Source organism: Artibeus jamaicensis, unplaced genomic scaffold (assembly GCF_021234435.1).
Source record: "Artibeus jamaicensis isolate MK-2021 breed Jamaican fruit bat unplaced genomic scaffold, CSHL_Jam_final scaffold_474, whole genome shotgun sequence".
In the NCBI taxonomy this organism is placed as follows: domain Eukaryota; kingdom Metazoa; phylum Chordata; class Mammalia; order Chiroptera; family Phyllostomidae; genus Artibeus; species Artibeus jamaicensis.
The window spans coordinates 4,051,908-4,077,653 of record NW_026522046.1 but is presented as its reverse complement, the minus strand read 5'-3'; the positions used below and the strand labels follow the sequence as shown (position 1 = coordinate 4,077,653).

Below are 25,746 nucleotides of genomic sequence, written 5' to 3'. Positions count from 1 at the left end.
AAACCTCCTTGTGCAAGAGCTACCTCGATCAGTTGCCTCTCAAACGCCCCAAAGTGAGGACCTGGCTTGCAATTTAGGCATGTACCCTGACTGGGAGTCGAACTGACATTTCAGTTTGCATGCCAGCACCCAATTCACAGGAGCCAGGGCTCTTTCTCTTTTTAAATGACCAACATAGACCAGAATCAAACCTGCCTAGTCCCAAAATAGCATGGAGCTGTATTTGTCAGAAGCCTCCATTTAAATTCCTGCATTACACGGAAAATGACTCCTCCTTAACTGTTATACGTTTGCAAAAGTTTGTAACTATTTTATCAGGCATTGCTAACACCTGTTAAAATTATTAGCATTTTTAAATAGAGGTAAAGACCAGAGGCAACATGGGAAGAATAGAGCAACTGCCACTACACGTTTTTTCGTGCCTTGCTCAATGTGGGGTAAGCTGGATTTTCTGAACATGCTGAGTGGCCTGTAATTTTCCCTAACAAGAATTTCACACTTTTAACATCTGAAGGGTTGCTAAACGCTCCAGCTAAAGGCCAGGCGACTGTTAATCGTCAAATTCAATAAATACCCCTTTCCCACCGCTATTTAACCGAGGGGAATAACCCGACCCCGACCAGTGAGTGCACAATGTAGAGGTGGCTGCCTCTGGGACACAGCGCCCACAGCGAACAACAACGAGCTCTGCCCACTCGCCCCAGGCAGGGCCCAGACCACCCGCACGCATCGCTCCTCTGACTTCCGCCTCCTGGTCCAGCCCGACTCCCCCAGCCGCCTCTGCTTCAGGGACGTGGAAACCCCGTAGGAGCTGGGTGGGAGGAGAACACGGTTTGGAGACCGCTTGCTGCAATATTCTTCCGCCGCCACGCAAAGAGTCCCAAACTCCCCCCAGAGTCCTGGGATTTCCAGCGACCCTGTAGTTTGTTGAAGTAACCAGCTTGGACTCCCCCACCGACTTGCTTAAGATATTTGCTGAGGTAAGGACCCCAGGATCACAATTTTGTGGCTAACCGAAAGAGCAACGAGAAAATTCCTCCGCAGAAAACGGGTTCCGGCCGCGAGCCTATAAAAAACGGGTGGCGCGGTCCTGCTGTCTTTTCAGTCGGGCGCTGAGTGGTGTTTTCGGAACATGTCTGGTGGCTCCGCGGATTATAACAGGTATGGGGCTTTTTTTCTTAGTGCTTGTTTGTTGTGAAGGTTATGTAGAGCATTGGAGGTTGTAGGAGCTGGCCTGGAGGCCAGGAACCCGGAGTCCATGGGCGTTTTCGCGGGATACGGTATTTCTGTGTCCTTCGAGAAGCTTCCATGATGGGTAGGGCTGCGGACGGTGGGGAGACCAGACAAGGGCACGAAAATGGAGTGGTGGTGTGTTTTCTCCTGAGGACGCTTTTTAGTCTCGGTCTTGTTCCATTTCCGGCCATATGGGACTGACACTTAGTTAAAGCAGTGGCGCAGCCCGTATTCGGCACGGTGGGAGCAGGCCCGAAGCTGTGTTTACGGCCGGCGGCGCGAGCTGGAGTGCTGTTTAAGTGGGTTGGGGGAGGGTGGCAGGGCGCCCACTCGCCACGGCTGTGAGGTGCCCTGGGACCTGCCCGGCCACTGGGCCTCGGCGAACCGTTGGCATACCTCTCGCCAGGCCTCTGCCCGCGTCAATCACCCAGCTTGCGCATTGCGAGGGGCGGAGCTCAGCGTGTGGAGCTCTCGCGAGAGGGCCAGCCGACGAGATGGGAGCGCCGGGATTGGGGGGAAGGGTCGGCGGCCGTGGCGCTTCTCCGTGCACACCGAGTTCTCAACTTTTTCGTAGGCGCACAGTAGGTACGTTATGAGCCCTGCTCCACCATCTTGCTTTCCTCTTTTAGTAGGAAGCGTACACGTGCAGGGGAGGGTAATCCGACGTGACGGGTTGTAAAGGGCCATCCTAATGGTCTGGGGAAGGGGGTGGTCTCTAACTGCAGTCTTCTTGTTTGCAGAGAACATGGCGGCCCAGAGGGAATGGAGCCCGATGGTGTCATCGAGGTAAGAAATGGGTGACGATTTCGAAACTTTAGAGAGGTGAGTTTGTTCATCCTATTTATTATTATTATTACTGTTTTTTAAACTTACAGAGCAACTGGAATGAGATTGTTGATAACTTTGACGATATGAACTTAAAGGAGTCTCTTCTTCGGGGCATCTATGCTTATGGTTTTGAGAAGCCTTCAGCTATTCAGCAAAGAGCTATTATTCCTTGTATTAAAGGTAAAAGAACTCGTTGACCCTTTTTAAAAAGTGAAATTACTGTGTTTACATAGACCTGGACCATAAGAGGGAAAAATGACTTCTGGGGGACTAGTACCTACTTGTATTCCTTAAAGTGAAATGATGGCAATCATCTTTCGGGACTGACCTGAAATGAAGAGAATACTCATTGCTGATCACTTGATTATTTGGGCATAATTCATGTTCCAAATGGAATACATAGTGTAAACTAGAAGTGACGGTTTGGTGTGGGATCAGTAAATATGTATCCTACTTTTTTTAGGGTATGATGTGATTGCTCAAGCTCAGTCAGGTACTGGCAAGACAGCCACATTTGCTATTTCCATCCTGCAACAGTTGGAGATTGAGTTCAAGGAGACCCAAGCACTAGTATTGGCCCCCACCAGAGAACTGGCACAACAGGTATTGATAGTGTAGTTCAAAAAAAAAAAAAATGCTTGCGTGTTGCATAGGTTTCAGGTTTCACACCAGAAGAATTTAAGACATAAATTGATCCTGTTAGAGCCCTCCTTTTAACTGTCCATGCATGCAGGGAGTTTTTGTTTGAAGTTAAATAGGACCTGGGTGTGCAAGTTAGATTTGCAGTGTTATATAAGAAATGGAGAAACCAAAGCTTTCTGTTCAGGGTGGACTAGATTAGATCCAGTCTCATTTTTAAGTTTGAATGCAGTTGTGCAGCGTAAAAACTGCAGTGACGTGTTAATAGTTTTTGATGCATCTGTTGTATGATATTTTCAAAGCTCACTGCTAATACAGGCTTTGACATACACATTGTTAATAAAACTGTAGGCTTTATCGAGGTCAAGATTATATGTCATTGCCCTGTGGGGAAAAATTAAAGTATCAACAATTTGTGTTAGCTGTAATTGCAACACTGGATCCACTATATCTTCCTACAGAATGAAGAATAAAGGGTGTATTTTTAGTTCTTAAAATGTAGTTGGTACCTGGGACATTAGGATCCCAAGTTTGACAGGGTACAAGAAGTCATTTAAAGGGAATTTTATGTTGAAGTAGTTACAGTCTGCATTTTAAGCTTGGAAGTATATGTGCTGTGCATGCATAAAAGCTGTTTGCAGACCAGATTTTTGCCTTTGTGCTTTGGAGGTTGAGTCACAGCCTGTAATTCTGTTGAATAATGATTGAGGCTATTGTCTTTTAGATCCAAAAGGTAATTCTGGCACTTGGAGACTACATGGGAGCAACTTGTCATGCCTGCATTGGTGGAACCAATGTTCGCAATGAAATGCAAAAACTGCAGGCTGAAGCACCACATATTGTTGTTGGTACACCAGGGAGAGTGTTTGATATGTTAAACAGAAGGTATCTTTGTAAGTATTGATGTCGGTTGGGTACAATTTACTATTATAAACTAGAAAATCAAATAGTATGAGATTCCAGAGATGATAATATGACTTATTTTGTAACAGCTCCAAAATGGATCAAAATGTTTGTTTTGGATGAAGCAGATGAAATGTTGAGCCGGGGATTTAAGGATCAAATCTATGAGATTTTCCAAAAATTAAATACAAGTATTCAGGTGAGGTTCGTTTTATGCCCTCTTATAGGTGGAGATTAGGTTTAATGCAGGTACTGTTACAATACAACTGAAGTGTTTCATTGTCGTTCCCCCTGCTTAAAACAATTGATGCATCACTATCTGTCTAGCACAATTCCATAGCAAGACAGAGACGCTTGGTCTCAAACATTTGTGTTTTTTTTTTAAATTTTTTTGAGTATTGCGAAAGTTGTGCTAATTATTTGTATGATAATATCTTTTTTAAAGGTTGTGTTGCTTTCTGCCACAATGCCAACTGATGTGTTGGAAGTGACCAAAAAATTCATGAGAGATCCAATTCGAATTCTGGTGAAAAAGGAAGAGTTGACCCTTGAAGGAATTAAACAGTTTTATATTAATGTTGAAAGAGAGGTAATTTGTCTAATTACTAAACATAGAAAATGTAGCCAGGTTTCTAACCTTCTTGTATAAGCACTGTGCTAAAATTGCAGAAACTAGGATTACATCTTGGTTTTTGTAATCATGCTAGCAGAGTACACACAAGAAGAAAAATAACTGCACTAGATTGTAAAGACTGGGGTGGACCTCTTTCTTAATGTCCAGTGTCCTATGTCTTAAGATTTGGTGCAACATGTCTTTAGATTAGCCTAACTAAATTTCTAATCATTGTAAGTTGAAACTATAAATTGTTTTAATGACTTAGCTTCCTTTTTGAAATACTGTAGGAATGGAAGTTGGATACACTTTGTGACTTGTATGAGACACTGACAATTACACAGGCTGTCATTTTTCTCAACACAAGACGCAAGGTGGACTGGCTCACTGAGAAAATGCATGCCAGGGACTTCACAGTTTCTGCTCTGGTAAGAGGTGTTCTAATAATTGTAATTTACAATGTTATTTCATTATAGCAGGATTCAAACTACAATATAGCTGTTAAGTGCTGTCTTGTCGTTCCCCCTGCTCAAAATAAAGTTGTTTCTTAACTATACCTGTCTGCTGTACTCCTGTAGCAGCCAGGGACGCTTGGTCTCATACATATCATTTAAATTAAATGATGATTTGACTGATGATTCTTGAATTAAGGTCTGTTAATTTGCAGCATGGTGACATGGACCAGAAGGAAAGAGATGTCATCATGAGAGAATTCCGATCAGGGTCAAGCCGGGTTCTGATCACTACTGACTTGTTGGTAAGTAAGTCTTACTGTTCTTTGTAATTTACCAAAAGTGTTTTTTTAGGGGAAGGTTTTTTTAATAACCTTTGCCAATTTGGGCTATTTGGGAGAATAAATGAAGACCACACTCCACAGTGGACTATATCACTAAACATATAGTTCACTACTATTTTGTGGCCTACATGGCATAGGTGTCTAGTTTGTTGATTAGAATTTGATCACACCATTGTATTTTCAGGCTCGTGGGATTGATGTGCAACAAGTGTCATTGGTTATAAACTATGATCTACCTACCAATCGTGAAAACTACATTCACAGGTGAGTAGGTGGCACCTTGATTATTAGTGTATTGGTAAAATGAATTCACGCATTGCTTTTCTACTGACTGATTTGTTTGAAAGGTAATGTCAAATCAGGAAATTGGTAGAGTTAATAGACAGTAATTTGGTAAGAATTAAAATTGTACTTGGGAAGATTGGTTATGCACAGTGGGAAAACACTTTGTAAACACTGCCCAAATTGTGGGCTTTCATACATGTATGAGTTAGTGTTTTTGATCTGTTGGTGTTAGTTTATTTTTGAGCTCTATTTTTAGTGATGCTCTTGTGTGTCCATGTGCTTTCTTGGTGATTACTCTGTAGTTGGGATTTTCTTGGTGTCATCTGGTAGCATTTTGAGCAGTCCCTGGTTTAGTTTTAGTGGCTTTATCCCTAAATAAATTGAATTGTACTTTGTTATATGATGTAAAAAAAGACTTTTTAAAAAATACAGGAGTCGATAGCAGCAGTTGATGACGAGATGGCACTCAGAAACGGCGTTGACGTAATTTAGGACGTGGAATCATAAGCGAAACAGCACACTGTTTGAATAAAGAGCGAGTCGGTATTTATATTTTTCTTTTGTCATGATTATTTGATATTTTAAGTTGTTCCAGCCAAGGCATTTTTTGTATATTAGCCTGTTAGGTGGTTTGTATTGTCTGGTTTCTATCAGGAAGGTAGTAAGTAGTTTTGGAGGTAAACACGTTTTGAGTAATTTGAGTTATATAACGTGTGAAACTGAGCAAAAAAGCAGTGATGAGTTTGGGTTACCATACCAAATACTTGTTTTCCCACTGGAAAAAGTTGTTTAGACAATAGTTAACCTTGCAGTATTTGTATTTACAGTTTACAGTTCCAGAAGTGCGTCGATATGGATTACATAACTGTTCTTTTTGTTTTATCCCTGGTGTGTTTACATCTGTCCCAGGCTGACTTCTGCTCTTGGCTGGCCCACTTTGGTATGGGCTTTTTAATTACACTACCCCAAACACAATACTGTCATCTGCTTTAAACATAATGATGCTCAAGACACTTGATAAAATCTCATTTTGCAGCCAGACAAGCCTTGAATCCTTTTGGCACTAACTGCAAAGGAAAATTTTTTTTCTCTAGATATTGATTAGCAGATAGTGCTCCAATTAGAAGCACGAACTGTAACCTTGATAAGTAAACAGCAGCTGATGGTTAACAAGTGGATCATCATGTTCAGTAGTTCACGCATTCTGTTAGAAGTAACATTCTAATTGCTGATTTCTTTTCTTATACAGAATTGGCAGAGGGGGTCGATTTGGGAGGAAAGGTGTGGCTATAAACTTTGTTACTGAAGAAGACAAGAGGATTCTTCGTGACATTGAGACTTTCTACAATACTACAGTGGAGGAAATGCCAATGAACGTGGCTGACCTTATTTAATTCCTGAGATGAGATAGTTTTGAATGCAGTGCTCGCTGTTGCTGAATAGGCGATCACAACGTGCATTGTGCTTCTTTCTTTGGGAATATTTGAATCTTGTCTCGATGCTCATAACGGATCAGAAATACAGATTTTGATAGCAAAGCGACTTACGTCGTGAGCTCTTGTGAGGAAAGTCATTGGCTTTATCCTCTTTAGAGTTAGACTGTTGGGGTTGGGTATAAAAGATGGGGTCTGTAAAATCTTTCTTTCTTAGAAATTTATTTCCTAGTTCTGTAGAAATGGTTGTATTAGATGTTCTCTATCATTTAATAATATACTTGTGGACTAAAAGATATAAGTGCTGTATAAAATCAGCCAATTATGTTAAACTAGCTTATCTGCCTTTATTGTATTTTGTCATTAGCCTGAATAGAAGGCCTTTAAAATTGAATTTTTTTTTTTTTTTTAGAAAGCATTTGAATGCATTTTGTTGGTATTTATTCAATAAAGTATTTAATTAGTGCTAAGTGTGAACTGGACCCTGTTGCTAAGCCCCAGCAAGCAATCATATCCTAGATAGGGTTTAAACCCCCCAGTAAAATTGCCATATTGCACATGTCTTAATGAAGTTTGAATGTTAATAAATTGTATATTCACTTTAAAGGTGCTCTGGTCATTTTTGTTTTAATTTATTGAGAGGGAGAAATATCATTGTGTGGTTGACTCTTATGTGCCCACAATCTAGGCATATGCCCTGATTGGGAATCAGACCAGTGACCCTTTGGGTTGTAGGCTGGTACTCAATCCACTAAACCGCATCAGTCAGGGCCTTTATTTTTTTTTATTTAAAAAAGAAGTAATGTGGTTTTAACAATTCTGAGTTAACTGCTGCATCACAGTAGCACAGAGGCTAATCAATTGGAGATGTTCATCAGCACCATCTGCTAAGCATTTATCTACTTCCTACAAGAAAAAGGAAAAGGTTAGTAAATTTCCTTTTCTAGTATATTTTGCTGAAACGTGCAACAATGTCTACTTACAGCAAGTTTTTCTGTAATAATGGACTTTTGTTTATCAGAAAGGTCATTGTTTTCTACAACTACATCATGAAATTGATTCACAAGTTGAGTTGCCGCATGACCCTCATTTATTAAGTCCTATAACAAAAAAGGACATTTGATGTCAGCATTTAATTTTCTCTCTCCCAAGTTAGTAAAATAACTACCTTTATACATTACCTTTACTACAGCTTCTAGTTTGTCAAAAGAGCCACTCTGACAAGCAGCAAATACTCCATCAATTGTCTCAGCTGGTATCATCTAAAAAGGTATTTTCAGGGTGAAGACAGTTTGGGCATACTCGGCAAAAGCTTAATGCCCACTCCCCTCCTGTTAATGTGCTTGGTTACTTCATTGGGTCCTATTATATAGGGTGTAAAGCTGTTACCCTGATACTGAATCTGTACCAATGAAGGGCCAGCTGTAAGTCTTGGCCTCAATTCTGGGCTTCAGGGAGGTGATCCAGAGTCCAGTCACTATGCAATAAGGGTGATGTATTTTAAGTTTGGGGCCTCTGGCTTTAACTTTTGGGAGGAAAGGTGTGGCTATAAACTTTGTTACTGAAGAAGACAAGAGGATTCTTCGTGACATTGAGACTTTCTACAATACTACAGTGGAGGAAATGCCAACTGTATACCTCAGAGCGGTGGTTAAACAAGTAATTGAAAAGTAATCTTAAGTGGGTGTGCCCTTTGTCCAAGAAAGGTGGCACTAATAATGATCAGTTTAAAATGTCCCTAATACTCAGAAAAGGAACTAATGCTGTTTCATTTTGTGAAAATGCTAAGGCCTAATGGGAGTATCTAAAGAGATATGACATTGTTTCTCTTAATATAGGGCTATCTTAAATCATTAACTGCCACATGCCTGAAGCACTCTACTTTCAGGTATTCACTTAGCTACTAGCATAGTACTTGGCACATGCTATAGCCTAAATGTGCCCCACTCCTCAATTTGTTAGAAAATCCTTTAAGTGATGGTCTTTGGAGGTAACTGGGGTCATGAGGGTGGAGCACTCATGAATGGAATCAGTGTCCTTATAAAATGAAGGGCCCGGAGAGCTCACTTCTGCCACAGGAAGTTGCAGGCTATGAATTAGGGGTCCACTAACTACAAAGTAGGTCCTTTTAACAATCTGTGGCTGCCTTAATCTTGGACTCCCCAGGCTCCAGAACTAAATGAATTTCTAAGCCACACAGCCTGATAACTTTGTTACAGTAGCCTGAATGGACTAAGCACATATGCATTCTGTATGTATATACTTGGATGAAAAATTTCTAAAAGCCACAAAGAGCCTCCTAAAAGAATTTCAGAATAACTAGTGCTCTTACCCCAGCAATCTCTGTGATCACTTTCTCTGTGACCTCCTTCCCACCTGTTAATCGAGTAGCACTTTGAAGAAATGTAATGGCCTTTCTCAAGTCTCCTTCTGATACTTTAACAAGACATGACACTCCCTGAAGGGAAAAAGAATTTTTGTGTTGGGTTTTTTTTTTAACCTTTGATGACCAATTAAGGCTTTTTTAATTTTAATCAAGTGAAAAAGCACTATATTTTATCCTGGAGTTACTGGGGGGAAAATAGCAGAATTCATGGAGACAGCCTCAGTCCAATGAAAGGACAGAGATCTCTTGAAAGAAATTTGCAGATAGAGATGTTCCATACTTTTCATCCTATTTTCTTGATTACATAAAGCAAAGTTCAAATTATGGTTCAATTCTGTTATAAGTAAAATGCCTATACTTTCACTACTAGAATTTCACCATACCGAATCAGATTTTGGAAATGGAGTTATTAGATAGGAGACAAAAATCTTGCCATGCAAAGATCTGTTGCAGAATTTGCATTATATGTATGAAATCTGCCCCAGTTTTGGGTCTCTAAAATGCTGACGGATAACACACTTGTAATGGCAATAAAAAAAGACAACCTGTAATTTCTAGATACTCCAACTGTTGTTCATTTAGCTTAGCTTTGCCTGAAGAATTGGCATCAGAAATTGAAGCAACATGTGACCGCTTTTCAGGGTCTTTTCATATGCATTCATCAAAGGAATTAGTAACTACAATAACATAATAATTAGTAATTACCTCATTGCTAATTTTGACATGTTCTTTATCAGCAATGTCTAGTAATCGCTGCTGTTGAATTTTATCTGACAGAGGTTTGAAGCGGAATTTAGAACATCTAGAGGTCAGAGGTTCAATTATTCTGTAAAATATTGGAAAAAGCCAGTTAAGTGTCTAAAGAAGGATTTCCCCCAAATAATTCATTTTTGTCAAGATTTGATGGAGAACATAGCTGTGAAACATTTTCTTCTTTCCCTACCCTGGGGTTATCAAAGTAAGACTGCCTAGCATCTACCTTCAGGGCAATATACATACCGACTGACATAGTTACAGATGAGACAGAATCGGGTGGTTTTAGACTCTTTCTCCATGGTCCGTCTTAGAGCTGCCTGAGCCGCTGAGGTCATAGAATCTGCTTCATCCAGAATCACAATCTTAAAAGGAGGACATGGCTTCCCACTGATTCAGAGAAACATATAGAACTTACAATTCACATCATCACAATCTAATTTTAGAACATACTCATCCTCCCCAAAAGAAACCCCATGACCCTTATGATTATAATGCTGTTTTGAACATTTGTGTACATGTTTTGAGCAGACATGTTTTCATTTCTTGTGGGTTTATGTTTAGGGGTAGAATTGCTGGGTCGTGGTACTCTGTTTAACTTTTTTAGCCAAACTTTTCAAAGTGGCTGCATCATTTTATGTTCCAACCAGCATTGTATAAGGATTCCAGTTTCTCCATCTCCTTGCCCATACTTACTATATTCTACATTTTTTATTATAGCCATCATAGTGAGTGTAAAGTATCTCATAGTGGTTTTGATTTGCATTTCTCTAATGGAGAATGATGTTGATGAATATATTTTCATGTGTAAATTAGCCTTTTGGGTATCATTAGAGTAATGTCTAGTCACATACTTTGCCCATTTTAAAATTGGGGTTTTTATTATTGAATTGTAAAAGCTCTTTATATATTCTTGAGCTACGTGCCTTATCAGATACATTTTATATGCGTTGTAAATTCAAGGTGCATATCAAAAATTAGTCATTCACTTTCTACAAATTCTTAATGTGTGCTCTGATATATTTAAATGTATCAGAATTTACCAAAAATTTAATATTGGAACTTTGCCACCTAAGGAGTATTAAGTAGTTGACTAGATGTCCCTGTTTAACTCAGGACAGTCCTATTAATTATTAATACCTTCTCTTTCACTCTTCAAGCATCTTAGCTGGGACAAGAAATTACACAGTCACCTTAATTATGAAATATACATTGAAGCGAGATAACATATATGGCTGTTTTTTTAATAACACAATAGCATAAATCAGGATTTTTATTATACATGCAAATTTGATTAATAAATATTCCTGAGGCAAAATATCAGCGGAAAACCCTAGACAACTAAACAAAATCAATTATAATAGGTCATTTCTGGCTTTAAATTAATTTAGATAAAAATATGATCTATCATGAAAAAGGACTTGCAAAATTGGCAGAAATACGCATTTTAAATCAATATAAGAGCGGACCCCAAAAAACTGGAATTATCTTCTGGAAGGTGGGTCCCTTATGGTATAGGCTTTCCCAGCTAGGTGAGTGTTTCTGTATAGTGTACCAGCTGGCATTGTTGTGAGAGGCTGTGTTTGGGTTCAGTGAATTTTTTTTAAAGACTCACTCTTTCAACACATTTGCCCACTGCATGATGGGTGACTTCTGAGCACATCTGCCCACAATGTGTGCTAAGTGTTCAGCAGTTTTTGACCAAAAATGACATGGCGCCTGTACCCCACCCTCCCTATTCACCCAATTTTGCCCCAATCGACTTTTTTTTTGTTTCTCCAGATGAAAAAATTCTCAAAGGGAAATGTTTTGCTGATGTGGAAGAGGCGAAACAAAAAACAGCAGAAGCATTAGAAGGCATCAAAGTCGATGAGTTCAAAAACTGTTTTGAACAGTGGAAAAAAAAGTTTCAATAGGTATATTGCATCAGTGGAGAGTTCTCTGAATGAAGGTGATGAAGTTTAAACATGTACGAATAAATACACAATTTTTTACAAATAAATTCCATTTTATGGGGGCGGTCTCCCCTCATACAATGACATGGTATGGAAAAGGGAAGGGTAGCATAACTTACTCTGAACGACTTCCTGAAACAGTTAATTGAGCAAAATTCTTCACTTTCTCTCTAATTACTTGTATTCCACGTTCATCAGATGCATTTAACTCAAGAACTCTTAATCGAAAAAGTTCGTGCCTATGTCAAAATGAAGGAAATACAGAACATCATAGAGCATATAAGTAACTGAGGTTTAACCACATTTTAACATTTGCATGTCCTGCGGTGGTTTAAAATCCACTTACTAAACAATATAAGGTACACAATCACTTCTATATTTTCTCTTGCAGAGATAAGCAGTTAACATTTTGCTTTTTTCCATGCTTTAAAAAACAAGTACGTGATATCACATGTTTAAAATATTAAATCAATTTTCCATTTAGTATTGCATCAAAACTACCTTACCATGTCATCAGAACCTCCAGAAATACCATTTTAATAGCTCAGGTGACATTCCATCCTATATACCATCATTTAATTTAATATCCTCATTAATTTGTACCATCATTAATTTTTAGATAGATAATTTTAAGTATGTTACAATTTTAAATAATGCTGCAATGTAGCATATTTTAAGCTATTTCCATATGGTAGCTTGCTGTAAGGAAAATTGCTAGGTTAAAAACCTGAATGGTTTTTTAAAGTAAATTTTTAAGAAAATTATTAAAAGTAGCTCACTATAGGAAAATCTGAAAAATCAAAAAATAATTTAAACTGTCAAACCCAAAGCACTATTTTGAAAACTCCCATTTTTCTAAATATTTATACATATTTTTAATGAACAACATTTATTTTCTTTTTCTGAAATAGAATATCTCAACTATTTTTTTCTATAGATATAGACGTTTAGGAAGCTATCTGCATATATTTGCTATTTTATTTGTCTTTTAAGAATCTTTCATTTATTTTTGGACAGAAGAGAAGGGAGGGAGAGAGGGAGAGAAACACCAATTTTTTCCTCTCATGTGGCCCCAACTGGGGACCTTGCCCAACAACATGTGACCTGACTGGGAATCGAACCAGTGATCCTTGATTCGCAAGCTGGCACTCAATCCACTGAGCAACACCAGCCAGGGCTCTTTGTATATATTTTCTATTTTAAAACCCTATATAGTACTAAATGTGAAATTTATACTTTAAATACATTCTTTTAGTTCTAGGATACTTTAAAAATTACATAATTTTGACTGATTCTAGAATAACTAATAATTAACTACTTAACAATTTCATTATAACTACATTGCTAAGACTGGTTCAGTGCAAGTCTGAGGAGTTGTGGAATAATCAGAAAAACTTATAATTTCCTTAGGAAACAAAAATCATCAAATAAATGTAATACTACGTTCATAGCAGTTTTGCCTTTTATCTTCACATTTGGTGGTGGCAGAGGCATCTAATTTTCATATGTAGGAATTTCATATGACCCTTTGGTCATATAGCCTGATACAAAAATTCTGGATAAATTCAAGATACTTTTGCTATATTGGAGCATGTTGCATGGGTATCAAACCTGGGCTGATATCTTTCTAGGTAAAGGGCTCCTAGACGATTGTTGGCTAAGCCACGACAGAATCTAGGAAGAGGACTCCCTCTAGGAAGACAGCCCACTGGTGCTATATCTGGAATCATACTGCATCAGCTACCACATACACTGCTTACACTCAGGATATCTGAGGCCAAGGAGCTGGCCTAGCCACTCCAGAGACAGGGCCTAGACAGAGCAAGAAGGAACTCAAGAAGAGGTGGTTTAGGTCAGTAGCATAAGACACAACAGATCTGATCACATGACACAGATATGAACACAATCATTAAGAGTGTGATGAAAATATGACTAGAGATAGGTTTGGTTCTCTAGGTCCAAGCTCATAATGAAAAAAAAAAAAAACCATGATAAATATAGTGAGGCTCCTTGTATGCAGTACATTCAAGCATTTGAATAAGGTTCAGAATGAAGGTTACATAAGATGTAGGCAAGCTAATTTATTGGAGGGGAGGAAGTGGAAATGGGTCCACTGGATTAATAAAAATTAAGAAACAAAAACAAACCCAATGACATCACAGAGAAACCAAATGCAAATTTTTGGAGAAAGAAAAGCAGTACCAGAGATTTTCAGTGTCAAGTCTAAAATAAGAGTGAGATTTCAACTTACCCAAAGAGTTCCCTAGCTGCTGCCAAAATAGTGGATGTTTTTCCAGTTCCAGGTGGTCCATAAAACAAGAGATTAGGAAGCTGTAGAAGTTAAATTTTATTTTTAAAAATTGTACACTGGCACAAATAAATGGAAATGACTGAAAATGTATGGAACAGTGTAATAATTACCCCAGTAGAGAAGGCACATATCTTAATACACAGATTTCTTCATATAACCGGTAACATAGTATTAACAGTTCTAAATCCTGCTTTTTCACATAGTACTGACTTTTGTCCCAACATGTTTTTCTAATATCTTAAGCTGAATCATATTTATGATTTCTGTATACCTAATATACTTAGGTGGAATTTTCAGAGCAGAAAATTTTTTTATTTCTGAATGGAATCCCATGCTTCTGTCGGTTTCTTACTGCACGTCTTTGCTCAGAATTGGGCAAGATTTTACATTTTGTAAAGATGTCAGTTGTTTCAAGAGGAAATAGAACAAAGGATAATTGGATTTGGCCAATACTGAGGAAAAAGAAGTGAAAATACACAGTAGGGCTTTGGATGAACTGAAGTTGCAAGAATAGAAACATTATAAGAACTAGTAAGTATCTATTAAATACCAGGTAGTACTCCACTATGATCATGTACCCTGTAGGATGCATGCATATTTTAGGGAGAATTTATTAGAGAAAGGAAGGAAAAATGAAATAACTGGTTATCTTCTTTTATACCTTAAGTCTAGCTAGCTTGGCTCCTTATCAAGCAGACAACTGATTGGTGTTATAGATGAATAAGTGTGCTAAATTCTAATAAGCTCACTTACAAAACTGTGTATTTTTCAGTACGTCCTTTCCTGTGTGAAAATAAATGCACATGGAAAACTAGGCAGTAGTTTATTTGCTTCCACTCTTGCCTAATCCCCACCCTCTACACCTACTCATCCATTCATGCTTCACCCAAATCAATGTCACTGTGCTTGCTACTTAAAACTACTCACTGGCTTAATACTCCATGTGGAAAAACAAAAACAGATAAACAAATCAGCCTGCTTACCATAACCTACAAGGACATCCATAATCTGCTCATCACTTCTCTTACCTTTTAGGCTCCAATTTACAACGACCTCGAATAGCTAAGCACTTTATGGCTTGCACATATGCTATCCCCCACAAGCAAGGAAGGATCTGACCACTCCTTCTGCCGGCCAACTCCTTGTGCATTACAAGTCAGAAGCCTTCCCTGACCCTCCAATCTAAAGTAGGTCTCATCAGTCTTTGTTGCACCCGAGGCAATTAGCAATTATTTATTTAACTGTTGGGTTTCATTGTAAAATACCTGTCTACCTTATTAGATTATAAACTTAAGAAAGTCAAGACTATATTTGTTCTTTCACACCTGTATTCTCAGCATTTTGTGCACTACTCCATATATGCCAAAAAATAAACCATAAATTTATTTATAAATATATCAATATATATTTGTGAATATTAATGTATAATAAAACATAAAAGATATTAATATATAAATATTAATATATAACAGAAATATATTCATTAGAAGATTGTTGCTGCTACATTAGTAACAAACAGCTTAAGATACAAACTATGAGATTCACAAAAAAAACAAGCAAAAAACGCCTCAGGCTCCTTTGTTTTTAAGGTTACAACTATTATTTGGATGCATGCATACCTCAAATTTAAAATGCTTCATCCAGGTAACTAGCATATATAATTCAAATTCTTTAAAACATGGCAAAATTATTAAACTTTACATTAAATAAGTGATATATATGCTGCATTCAAGAACTGTATGAGGATCAATAGTTATTAGGAAATACAGAGCCACAATGAAATGTCGCCTTAAACCCATTAGAACAGCTATTATCAAAATGACAAGAAAAAAAAAAGACAAGAAATAACAAGGGTTGGAGAGGATGTAGAGGAAAGGGACCCTTGTACACTGCTGGTGGGAATGTAAATTGGTACAGCCACTATGAAAAACAGTGTAGAGGTTCCTTAATAATATAAGAATAGAACTACCATATAATCCAGCAATTCCTCTTGAGTATTTAGCTGAAAAATATGAAAACACTAATTTGTAAAGATGTGTGTACCCCTATGTTCACTGCAGCATTATTTACAATAGCCAAGACATGAAAACAAAATAAGTGTCCATCAATGTATGACTGAATAAAGATGTGGTATATATGTACAATGGAATACTTCAGCCATAAAAAAAAAAGATGAAATACTGCTATTTGCAACAACCTGGATAGATCTTGAAAGTATTACACTCAGTGAAATAAGCCAGATGGAAAAGGACAAAAACTATATACTTTCATTCATGTGGAGTATAAAATAAAAAATAACAAACACAGATACGGACAACAGAATGTTGATAACCAGATGGGATGGGTTTTGGCAGGGAAAACAAACTGGGGAAATGGTGTCAAATACACGGTAATGGAAGGAAAATGGACTGAGTGGTGAGTTCACAATAGACTATACAAACATTGAATTATAAAGTTGTACACCTGAAATTTCTATGATGTTATTAATCAATGTTACCTTAGAAATTTAATTAAAATTTAATTAACAGACATAATGGGATTTTATTCAGCCATAAAGTACTAGGAAGTCCTGCTGTTTGTTACAACCTGGATGAACCTTGAGGGCATTGTGTCACGTGAAATAAGTCAGCCAGAGAAAGACAAATACTGCGTGATGTCACTTATATGTGGAATAAAAAAAATACTAAATAAAAAAGAGGCAGGGGCCAGGAAAGGGGAAACTGGAAGAAGGTGGTCAGAAAGTATAAATTTCAAGTTATAAAATAAATTAGCCCTAAGGATGTACTGAACAACATAATTAGTTAGCACCACTGTGCTAACTAGTTAGCATAGATGTTAGCACAGATACAGATGAAAGTTGTTAAGAGTGTTCTTCTAAGGGTGAACTCTTTTTCTTTTATTGTATCTACATGAAATGGTGAATATTAACCAAACTTACATCATTTCACAATATATATGTGAAATCATTATGCTGTATATGTTAAACTTATAGAGTGATATATGTTAATTATATTTCAATAAACCTGGGGGGGAAGAATTCTAAGCAAAGTATCAGTTCTTAAAATTGATTTTTGAAAAAAGGATTATAAATTCTTCCTTAAAACTTTTTAAAGTAAATAAAGGAATTATTTTCCTTTACTATTTAAAAATTTTAAAAATTACTTCTTCTTTAAGTTTTACCAAATTTAGCCTAAAAGGAAACATAAAATATTAACCAAGTGTTTAAAATTATTAATTCAGCCTTGTCAATTAGATGGTATAAAGTTAAGAGTTGAATTGTAATCCCACTAGATTTGCTTAGAGTTGAGAATACTAGCAATTAAAATACACCTTGTCCTGAAATCTGGGTAAATATCACCAAGCAATTAGAATTGTATACTATTAAATAATTAAAAGATAAATACCTTTTTCTAAATAGTTTTAGAAATATAACTTCTTTTAAAATATGTACTATTGTACTGTAACTCCAAGAAGAGAACAATGGCAGCAAAAACCAAAAGAACCTCTAATTCAGCCAGGTTAAGAGGAAGGAAATCTTGGGAATGAAGCAAAAATCAAATACCGCTTTTGGTTTTTTTGTTTGTTTAGATTTTATTTATTTATTTTGAGAGGGGGGAGGGAGAAAAAGAGGGAAAGAAACATCGACCTGTGTGAGAAACATCAATTGGTTACTTGTTACATGCCCCCAGCTGGGGACCTGACCCACAACCCAAGCATGTGCCCTGATTGGGAATCAAACTGGTGACCTTTAGGTTCCTAGGCTGTTCCTAGCCCCACTGAGTCACACCAGCCAGGGCCAAATACCACTTTCATCTGCAACCTTTTCTCTTCTTTCTCTAAATACTTAAAGCACTTTATCATATAAAACTTTAAACTTCTAATTCTTTATATGGGCTTATTTTGTCTCTGAATATTCTAAAATGCAAGTCACTCAAGGAAATATTATCCCACTCATCAAAGCAGGAGACCCAGTGCTATAACCAGAATTAAATGCTCAATTATTTTGTATTGTAGTTCAAACCAAATCCTAAAATTAGGTGAGAAATACTTTTTTAAATTTAAAAAAATTTTTCAATTACAGTTTTCCTCAGTAATATTTTATATTAGTTTCAGGTATACAGCACAGTGGTTAGACATTTATATAATTTACAGTGATCCTCTCCCTATAAGCCTAGTACCCATCTGGCACCATACAATATTGACTATATTCCCTATGCTGTACTTTATATCCCAGTGACAATTATGTAACTACCAGAGAAATTACACTTTCAAAGAATCTCTGACTTTTCTTTATAGCACTTATCATTATGTAGAATTCTCTTATTTATTTGGTACACATGTTTATACTATCATTCCCCACCAAAATAAAAGCTCATAAGCAAAGGGACCCAGTCTGTCTTGCTCAATGTTCTATACCTGAGGACTATAAATAATGCCATAGGATAGAATAGGAGATTCTCAACAAATATTTGTTGAACTAATCGCCCATTGTACAAATAGTCATCAAGGGCCTCCTGTATACACAGTATAATATTTAAAGGAGGCAGGAGGTTATAAAGGAAAGAAAAGGGTAAATATTATGACATTAAATATTATCCACTACTCACATCAGCTCCTTCTAAAGACTTTTTCAGCACTGCAACCACTTCTTCCTGGAAAGCAACTTCATCCACACATTTTGGGCGACTGGAAAAAACAAACAAAAAAAAAAGAGGTTATTTAGTGTATTATAGTAGCCACAGAAAAGTCTCCAAGTATTCTTTTTACCAAACACTGATGATAATTTTCATATGTTGGTAATAAAATAAGAAACTTTCATAATTGGGAAGTAGGTGGAAACTCCATTTGTATTTACCTTAAGCAAATATATACTAAAGAAGTAATTTTTCACTTTCCCAGACATACAGTTTGAATCTTTTATGCTTACAAAAATTAAGCAAAAGGATTTTTATTATACCACAAATGGTAATTGGTTAAAAACTTAAAGTGAACTCTTGCCTAGAAAGTAGTATATTTTGACAAGATCATGAACCTAAACTGTACAGGGAGAAAGAACTTTTTAGTAACCTGAAGACAGACAACTATTTTGGTTAATACAGTTATATAGTTATTGCATTGTCAACTGGTAAGTACCAATTACTTTCATTACTTAACTGCACAAAAAATGCATATCTAGTCACTTTTTGAGGCCTAAAAAGTTGAACCAATATGAATGAAATATAACATACAATTTTCATCTTAATTCATTAACTAGTGATTTTAAGAGAAGCTAAAAGTTATACTCCCAACCCTAAAATTAGGCTTTATGCTTAGTTAACCAAAGATTCTTGAGTCATATTTTTCTAATTAACTGGGTCAGCACCAGACAAGAATTTCATGTCATGTTTTCTAGGAAAATCAGTGTATGTTATAAACCAGTTTCATATTCTAATACCTGCAGAGCCCAAGCAGATAACAAGAGTGAAGGCAGTGTAAGGCAAAATAGGGAAATGGAGAATTGATGAACTTATGACCTTTCCAAAATGAGCAGTATTGAAGTCCAACTGTTATCAGGTGAGAATTTGCATCTAATTTGTTGCCTAATCTCCTAAGAAGCTGAAAACATAGTTTTCTGCCCCTTCATGTTTTTAATTTTAAAAATTCTAGATTTTTATGTGAAACTTGCCATTTGTAAATGAATTGTTGGTGCCAAAATATGGGGGTTTTGTTGGCCTGTAAGTAATATACAAACCCTTGGTGATTACTGAGGCTGCACCTGGGGTTACAACTTGTCAATACCACTTAGCTGATTGGAATTTAAGTGCCACTTTAAGTGTTGGGTTGGTTTTTTTTTTTTTTTAGACTCTACTTATCTTAGAGAGAGGGGAAAGGAGAGAGAAAGACAGGGATAGATAGATCAATCGGTTGCTTCTTGTAAGCCCCCAACTAGGGCCCTGGCCCGAAACCCAGACATGTACCCTGACTGGGAATCGAACCAGTGATCTTTTGGTTCGCAGGCCAGCGCTCAATCCACTGAGCCACCCCAGCCAGGGCTCAAGTGTTGGTTTTACCAAAAATGTATAAAAAACAAAAACTCAACAATTTCCACCTACCAGTAATGAAAAAGGAACAGATTATTCGGACTTAAACAGAACTCCTGACCAAGAGCCAGCTCATACAAATTTTGTTTTCTTCAATGCTGAACCCAACGGCTAAAACCGTAGACCTGAGTTAAATATATTTTTTAAGATTTTATTTATTTTTTAGAGAGGGAACAGGAGGGAGAAAGAGATGGTGAGAAACACTGATGGGTGAGAGAATCATCAATTGATTGGTTTGCCTCTTGCACATGCCCCATCCAGGCATGGGGCTGGCAACCCAGGCATGTGCCCTGATCAGGAATTGAACTGGCAACCTTTTACCTTGTGGGACAATGCCCAACCAACTGAGCTACGCTGGTCAGGACTAGACCTGAGTTATAGATTCTAAGGGACCTTTTATTTCTAAGGTTCTATGACATACATAATTAAGTGGTTTTCAAGGGCAACATCTGAACAGAGGAAATCATCCCCCCTTAAGTTAAAAAAAAAAGTGATGAAAGCTGGTTAGAGGTGTAATTTATTAAAAATTTCAACAAAAACACAAGAGTTCTTACTATTTTTCCACCCATGGAACAGGTTTGGCTTTCTTATTCTCACCACTGCTTCCAGCAGTGGCAGCTGTCCCTCGATCCTTGGGCAATGGTGGTTTAGTACTGATAGATGTGCCTTTTAGAAATGCCTGCATGGTTACTTCACCCTGCTCAGGTGCAAGACAGAAAAAAAAAAGCTCTTTTGAAACTGTTATGAGAAAGTACAGCCAGAAAGCACACTTACTCTTGTGCAAAGATATTCGATAATTACTTAATAAAGGGCATCACCCCATGACCAGTGACCAACCTAGCACCCTCTCAACACATTGTACTGAAAGCTGCAGAGACCATAAAAAAGGCCAAAGGGCTTATGGAACTTAGAATCTACTCTCAATGAGGGAGTTACAGAATAAAGATAAATCTAACATCAGAACATTTTTTTTAAGTTCCGAACTTTCTGATAAATATATCATTGATGGCCAAATTCTGCATTAGCCTCTATACGGTCTCTTCCATTTTGGTCATGGGCTTCGCTCTAGCTGTCTCTGGAATGGACTCAGCCGTCTGGAGTGCTGGGACCACAAATGAGAAGCTCCACTTTTGGGGAGAGAGGGGCTAGAGCTCCACACAAGGGCCGTTTTACTGGCAGAGCCCATTACTGCCTTCAGAGGCTATTTTCTGGGGAGAGCCGGTATGGTTAGGGAAATCTGTTGTTAAAATGAAAACAGCTGTTTTTGCTCATTTGAAGAAATCAAAACACCGTAGGAAAGGCTGAGTTAAAGAAATTCACACAAACTCTCACCCAGAAGATAACCACTATTACCATCCAAGTAAAGAGAAGTTTGTTTTCAGGGACATAAAAGCGTCATTAGCTTGTCTGAAAATTCTCAGCTTTAGTAGCAATTCTCTTTTTGTCAGTTATGCCCCCACGGCCCACTGCACTGACTGGTACAGGAAAGATGCTCCACAATATCTGACGACTGAATCGCCATTTATGAGACACAGGTTCCCCTTCTGTAAAAAGGGCTAAGGCCTATTCCATAAGGCAACTGAGCTAAATAAAAGAATTTTGCAAACACAGTTCTGTACTTAGCTTATGGGTATATACTCAATTAACAAAATAAAGTTAATATCTGTAAATAGCGACGTTTTTTAACGTGTTGGGTAAGTCCACTCCTGCCACAGGCTGCCAAACAGAATAGAGCCCAGAAGGGGGCTCCGACAGATGCTGTACTGGGGCACTGTTTCCCGAAGGGGTAGGCGGCAGCCAGGCCAAAGCGCTGGACCAGCCCTGTGCGCGCTTCGACGTAGGTGGAAGACAACACAGGGGCATCACCGGCGCAAAAGCAGAGGAAGGCGAGGGCGACCACTGCAATTTCTAAGGCTGGTCACCTGTGATCCCCGGCTCCCCGCGCGTGTTCCCGGGCTCTGCCTAGGCCTTTCAGCCCGTCTCCGGAGCGAAGACGCCGCCGGCTCGCTCCTGGGGCTTCCGGGACGGTGAAAGGGCGAGACGGTATCGAAGTCTTAGCTCCGCTCCCCAACTGGAAAATATCAGGCTCCGGGAGCCCCGAGCGGCCCGACAAGGTGACAGAACTGCTACTATCAACACAGTCGCCTCAGTTCCCGCCAAGGAACGGCCAGCGAAGGGCACGACGGGAACCTGCGGATGTTAGCGTCACTTCCGCTCCTCCGAGCGCTCCTCCCCGCGTTGAATTATCTGCCTGCTCCTGTGTGGTTTTGCTTAAAGGCGCGAGAAGACTCACAGGGTTTTAGGGTTGCATAGATTGGGACGAGGGTGACTGAGGAGGTGTAAAAATAGCTGCACCCTGTCCTCCTGCATTCTTCCCAGTGGAGACCACAGTGCAAGGGCATCTGACCGAGACAGACCCGCGTAGACGCGGACGCCGCGGATTCAGCACGCTCTGCGAACATGGGCGGGGAGGGATTCGCGGCGGGTCACCCGCGGTGGCTGTTGGGGAGGAGTGAGCGGCCTTCGGACCCCCCGCCCCACCCCCATCCCCCGCGGTCCACCGAAGGTCTCCAAAGGCTCACTCTCTTTGGGGGTTCCAATCTATGTAAACTGTGCCTCACTGTGAACTTAAGACCAATGAGGCATCTTGCTGGGTTTTCCGAGGCGATGCAATTCGGCTTTCAACTGCTTCGCACCAAGGACGGTGATTGCGGAGGATGGAGTTGATCTTTCACCAGGAGAGGGCACCCTTAGGATCCCTATCCTCCCTTTGCTTTCGTTTTCTCGGAGTAAACCGAGCGCGCTTTTAAAGGGCACAAACGTCTGAAGAAATGCCTTTCCTATCCTGTTTAAGTGCTTATGGCTTATACCTCTGTTCTGCTCGTGGGTGAGAGGATGGAACTTGTCATGCAGCTACGGTCATCAAATCCCAGAGTCCTGGCCAGAAATCTGGTGGTGCGATGCTCAAAAAAAGGATTGATAGTGTTTAATTCCAGGGTCCAAGTACTGCGGGTTCTAGATTTCTGTTGCACTTGCATCACAGTACAACAATTTCTGCCCAATCATGCCTCCCTGACCCCTCTCAGGTATTGGTTCCAAAAGTACCACCCAATAAAAACCCTGCATGAAAATCTCAGAATCTGTTGCCTAAGGAATTTAACCAATGACGGTTGGTACAAGAAGTGGTCCTAGAAAAAGACTAAGATGAAGTTTTGGAGTTGAGTCACCTAACAGCCTCCTGATAATGAGAACCCTGTCACTGGTGGTAGTGGAGCACTGATAGCCCCTGGAACCCTATGGCATCTGTACAGACTTTCACTAGTGGCAAATGAGAATGGGATGCCTGTGGAAGGGAGTGCACTAACGCATACAGTATCTCAGGACTTCTAGGAAATAGTAATTATAAGAACTTTGGAATTGGATGGCCATTTGGTGGAAGGCTCATTAATTCAGAATGAAAGAAAAACATTTTTAAAGAAAGACGATGAAATTCTGAGTGTGATTAATTGCCAGTATCAGACCAGGTGTGGGAGACAGAGGGTCTCTTTGGCAGCATATAAAATGATTCACACATCCTGTAGCCAGAGGGCAAATAAAATGAGGTAAAAATAAATAAAAAATCTTTGGGACAGACTAAAAAAATTAGTAGCAAAGTTCCAGAGAAGGTTAAATTTTCAACCCTATCAAGTCTGTTACACCAAGGTCAAGGCCCTGACTGAGAAAAAAAGTAAAAAGGGTGCTGAGACTTAAAATGGGATCATCTGGGTCAATGAATTTGGAAATCATAAATTTCCGTATTTCCCTGAACCCTGTTGATCTACAGAAGTAACCTTTTCTGTTAAAGCCTGATGACCATCTCTTGAGGATGTATGTATAAGCTTGGTGATATAGAGGTTTTTGCCTTCCAGTATAATACATATTTCCTGTTACCCCCACTTTCCACTTCTGACCACCAAAGCAATAACCAAAATTAAGTCACAATGCAGTCCAGCTGGAGAAATGCTGGGCCAGCTAAAGGTGGAAAAGGATTGTATGGGCAAGACTAGGCAACTGGCAAAGTAGGAGAGCATGTGTAGGACTGTTCTGGATGAAGGAGGACAGCTTATAAAATTGGAAAAGGGAGAATAGACCCTTGACACCAGATTTAATAGCTTGGCAAAGACCCCAGGTGATAGTAATTTGGTTGGCCCTTGGAAGCTTGGAAAAAGCAATGGCCCATGTTAAGTAGAAACACCAGAACTATGGTGGCAAACACTGGAGGAAGAAATCAAAAGACTCAGAGAGGTGGGATAGACTATGTAAGGCTAAAAAAACAGCCCACTTTGTCCTTAGGATACAGTATTGTCCAAAATGAGAGACAGTGTGCTAATGAAGCATCTCCAGCATTGTTAAGAAATTCAGTGCAGGATTATCCTCTGTGGGCCAAGGCTGCTGGTAGGAGATGCTGGGATGACAGTGCAGAGTTTTCTGACAGCAGTGGGGACATCAGAATTCCAAAATAACAGAGGCCAGATGGCAATGCTAAACTCTCGAAAGCAAGGTAGGTACAATTGTCATCATGCCTGGCAAGGTCACAGGTAGTCAGGGAGGTCTGATAGAGAGCTAGGAAAGTGTATAACACAGCATCCTGAGGGACATGATAGATAGGCACCAAACAAATGTATTGCTCAATCTTTGCAACCAAAATAGATCAAAGATGGATGATCAGGAGGCTTACCACAGCCGCAATAATAGAAAGTCATGAGCACTTTCTAAGTTTCCAGACCTGAGCTAGTTCTCCAACACAAATCTCACTGGGTGATGGAGAAGCTTAGGGCCTCTGGAAGAATGACCCGCAAACACCATGGCAAAAGTGTAAGGTAATGATTTCCTCAGTCTTTACCAAGAGCCATTTATTCATTGAGGGAAAGAGAAATACAAAATCTTTTAAGGTCTATTGGATACAAGGTCTGAGTTGGGATATCCAGGGACCCAAAGCAAACCTCCTGTTGGAGTGGGTGGTTAGGTGTCAGGTAATGAATGGAATTCTGGTCCAGGTCTGCCTCATGGTAGATCCACTGGCTCCACAGCTCACCTGCTGGTTATTTTCCTGGCTCCCAAAAGAATAGTTGGAATGGGCCGTACTTAGATATCAACCCTACATTGGTTCTTTGGCATTCAGGGCAAAGGCTATAATGGAGAAAGCAGAGTAGAAGCCTGTAAAACCACCCTACCATCCACAGCCAAGACGGTAAATCAAAAATAATACCATGTGAAGTAGTATGGCAAATATTAGTGTCAGCCTTAAATACCTAAAGTAGGCCTATTTCATTCATCATTATGGCCTGGGCAAAAACTAGATGTACCCTGGAGAATAACAGTGGGTTATCATAAATTCAACTAAATGGTAGCCACCCCATTGCAGCTGTGGAACAGATATGATATCTTCAATAGATCAGATTAAAATGGCCTTGGATACATAGTATCTGGTAATCAATCTGATAAATGTATTCTTTTCCATCTTCCTTAGGGAGGAGGGCCAAAGTACTTTA

At 38.9% G+C, this 25,746-nt stretch overlaps 2 protein-coding genes and 5 non-coding genes across 11 annotated transcripts; 6 read left to right on the top strand and 1 right to left on the bottom strand.

Moving 5' to 3' along the window:
* The first annotated feature begins 1,053 nt into the window (after positions 1-1,053).
* Positions 1,054-7,336, top strand: EIF4A2 (eukaryotic translation initiation factor 4A2). Of its 4 annotated transcripts, none has more exons than XR_005080551.2 (12): positions 1,054-1,161; positions 1,974-2,019; positions 2,109-2,241; positions 2,525-2,664; positions 3,425-3,593; positions 3,693-3,802; positions 4,049-4,192; positions 4,507-4,644; positions 4,884-4,973; positions 5,197-5,276; positions 5,730-5,836; positions 6,547-6,638. XR_005080551.2 is itself a non-coding variant. In XM_037131765.2 (12 exons), exons 3-12 carry the CDS (start codon positions 1,996-1,998, stop codon positions 6,689-6,691), a joined length of 1,173 nt encoding a protein of 390 aa, XP_036987660.1. In that variant the 5' UTR covers positions 1,117-1,161; positions 1,640-1,818; positions 1,974-1,995; the 3' UTR covers positions 6,692-7,336. The 4 variants fall into 4 exon arrangements, 2 of the variants coding, with proteins under 2 accessions (XP_036987659.1, XP_036987660.1); XR_005080550.2 differs by having other exon boundaries at positions 5,730-5,840; positions 6,547-6,637; XM_037131765.2 differs by lacking the exon at positions 5,730-5,836 and adding an exon at positions 1,640-1,818 and having other exon boundaries at positions 1,117-1,161; positions 6,547-7,336.
* On the top strand, positions 2,355-2,423 carry LOC119039128 (small nucleolar RNA SNORD2). The gene has a single exon (XR_005080560.1). It is a non-coding gene; the product is annotated as a small nucleolar RNA SNORD2 (small nucleolar RNA).
* LOC119039133 (small nucleolar RNA SNORA63) lies at positions 3,847-3,971 on the top strand. Its single transcript, XR_005080564.2, has one exon. It is a non-coding gene; the product is annotated as a small nucleolar RNA SNORA63 (small nucleolar RNA).
* Positions 4,239-4,416, top strand: LOC119039127 (small nucleolar RNA SNORA81). Its single transcript, XR_005080559.1, has one exon. It is a non-coding gene; the product is annotated as a small nucleolar RNA SNORA81 (small nucleolar RNA).
* On the top strand, positions 4,690-4,821 carry LOC119039132 (small nucleolar RNA SNORA63). The gene has a single exon (XR_005080563.1). It is a non-coding gene; the product is annotated as a small nucleolar RNA SNORA63 (small nucleolar RNA).
* Positions 5,002-5,143, top strand: LOC119039124 (small nucleolar RNA SNORA4). Its single transcript, XR_005080556.2, has one exon. It is a non-coding gene; the product is annotated as a small nucleolar RNA SNORA4 (small nucleolar RNA).
* A 159-nt stretch (positions 7,337-7,495) lies between the features above and the next one.
* Positions 7,496-22,669, bottom strand: RFC4 (replication factor C subunit 4). Of its 2 annotated transcripts, none has more exons than XM_037131785.2 (11): positions 22,509-22,669; positions 20,770-20,912; positions 18,743-18,821; positions 14,076-14,155; positions 11,944-12,063; positions 10,116-10,259; positions 9,822-9,942; positions 9,063-9,188; positions 7,912-7,992; positions 7,714-7,830; positions 7,496-7,636 (listed from the first exon to the last, which is right to left on the bottom strand). In XM_037131785.2, exons 2-11 carry the CDS (start codon positions 20,898-20,900, stop codon positions 7,541-7,543), a joined length of 1,095 nt encoding a protein of 364 aa, XP_036987680.2. In that variant the 5' UTR covers positions 20,901-20,912; positions 22,509-22,669; the 3' UTR covers positions 7,496-7,540. The 2 variants fall into 2 exon arrangements, with proteins under 2 accessions (XP_036987680.2, XP_036987678.2); XM_037131783.2 differs by lacking the exon at positions 22,509-22,669 and adding an exon at positions 22,138-22,409.
* Between the last annotated feature and the right edge of the window lie 3,077 nt (positions 22,670-25,746).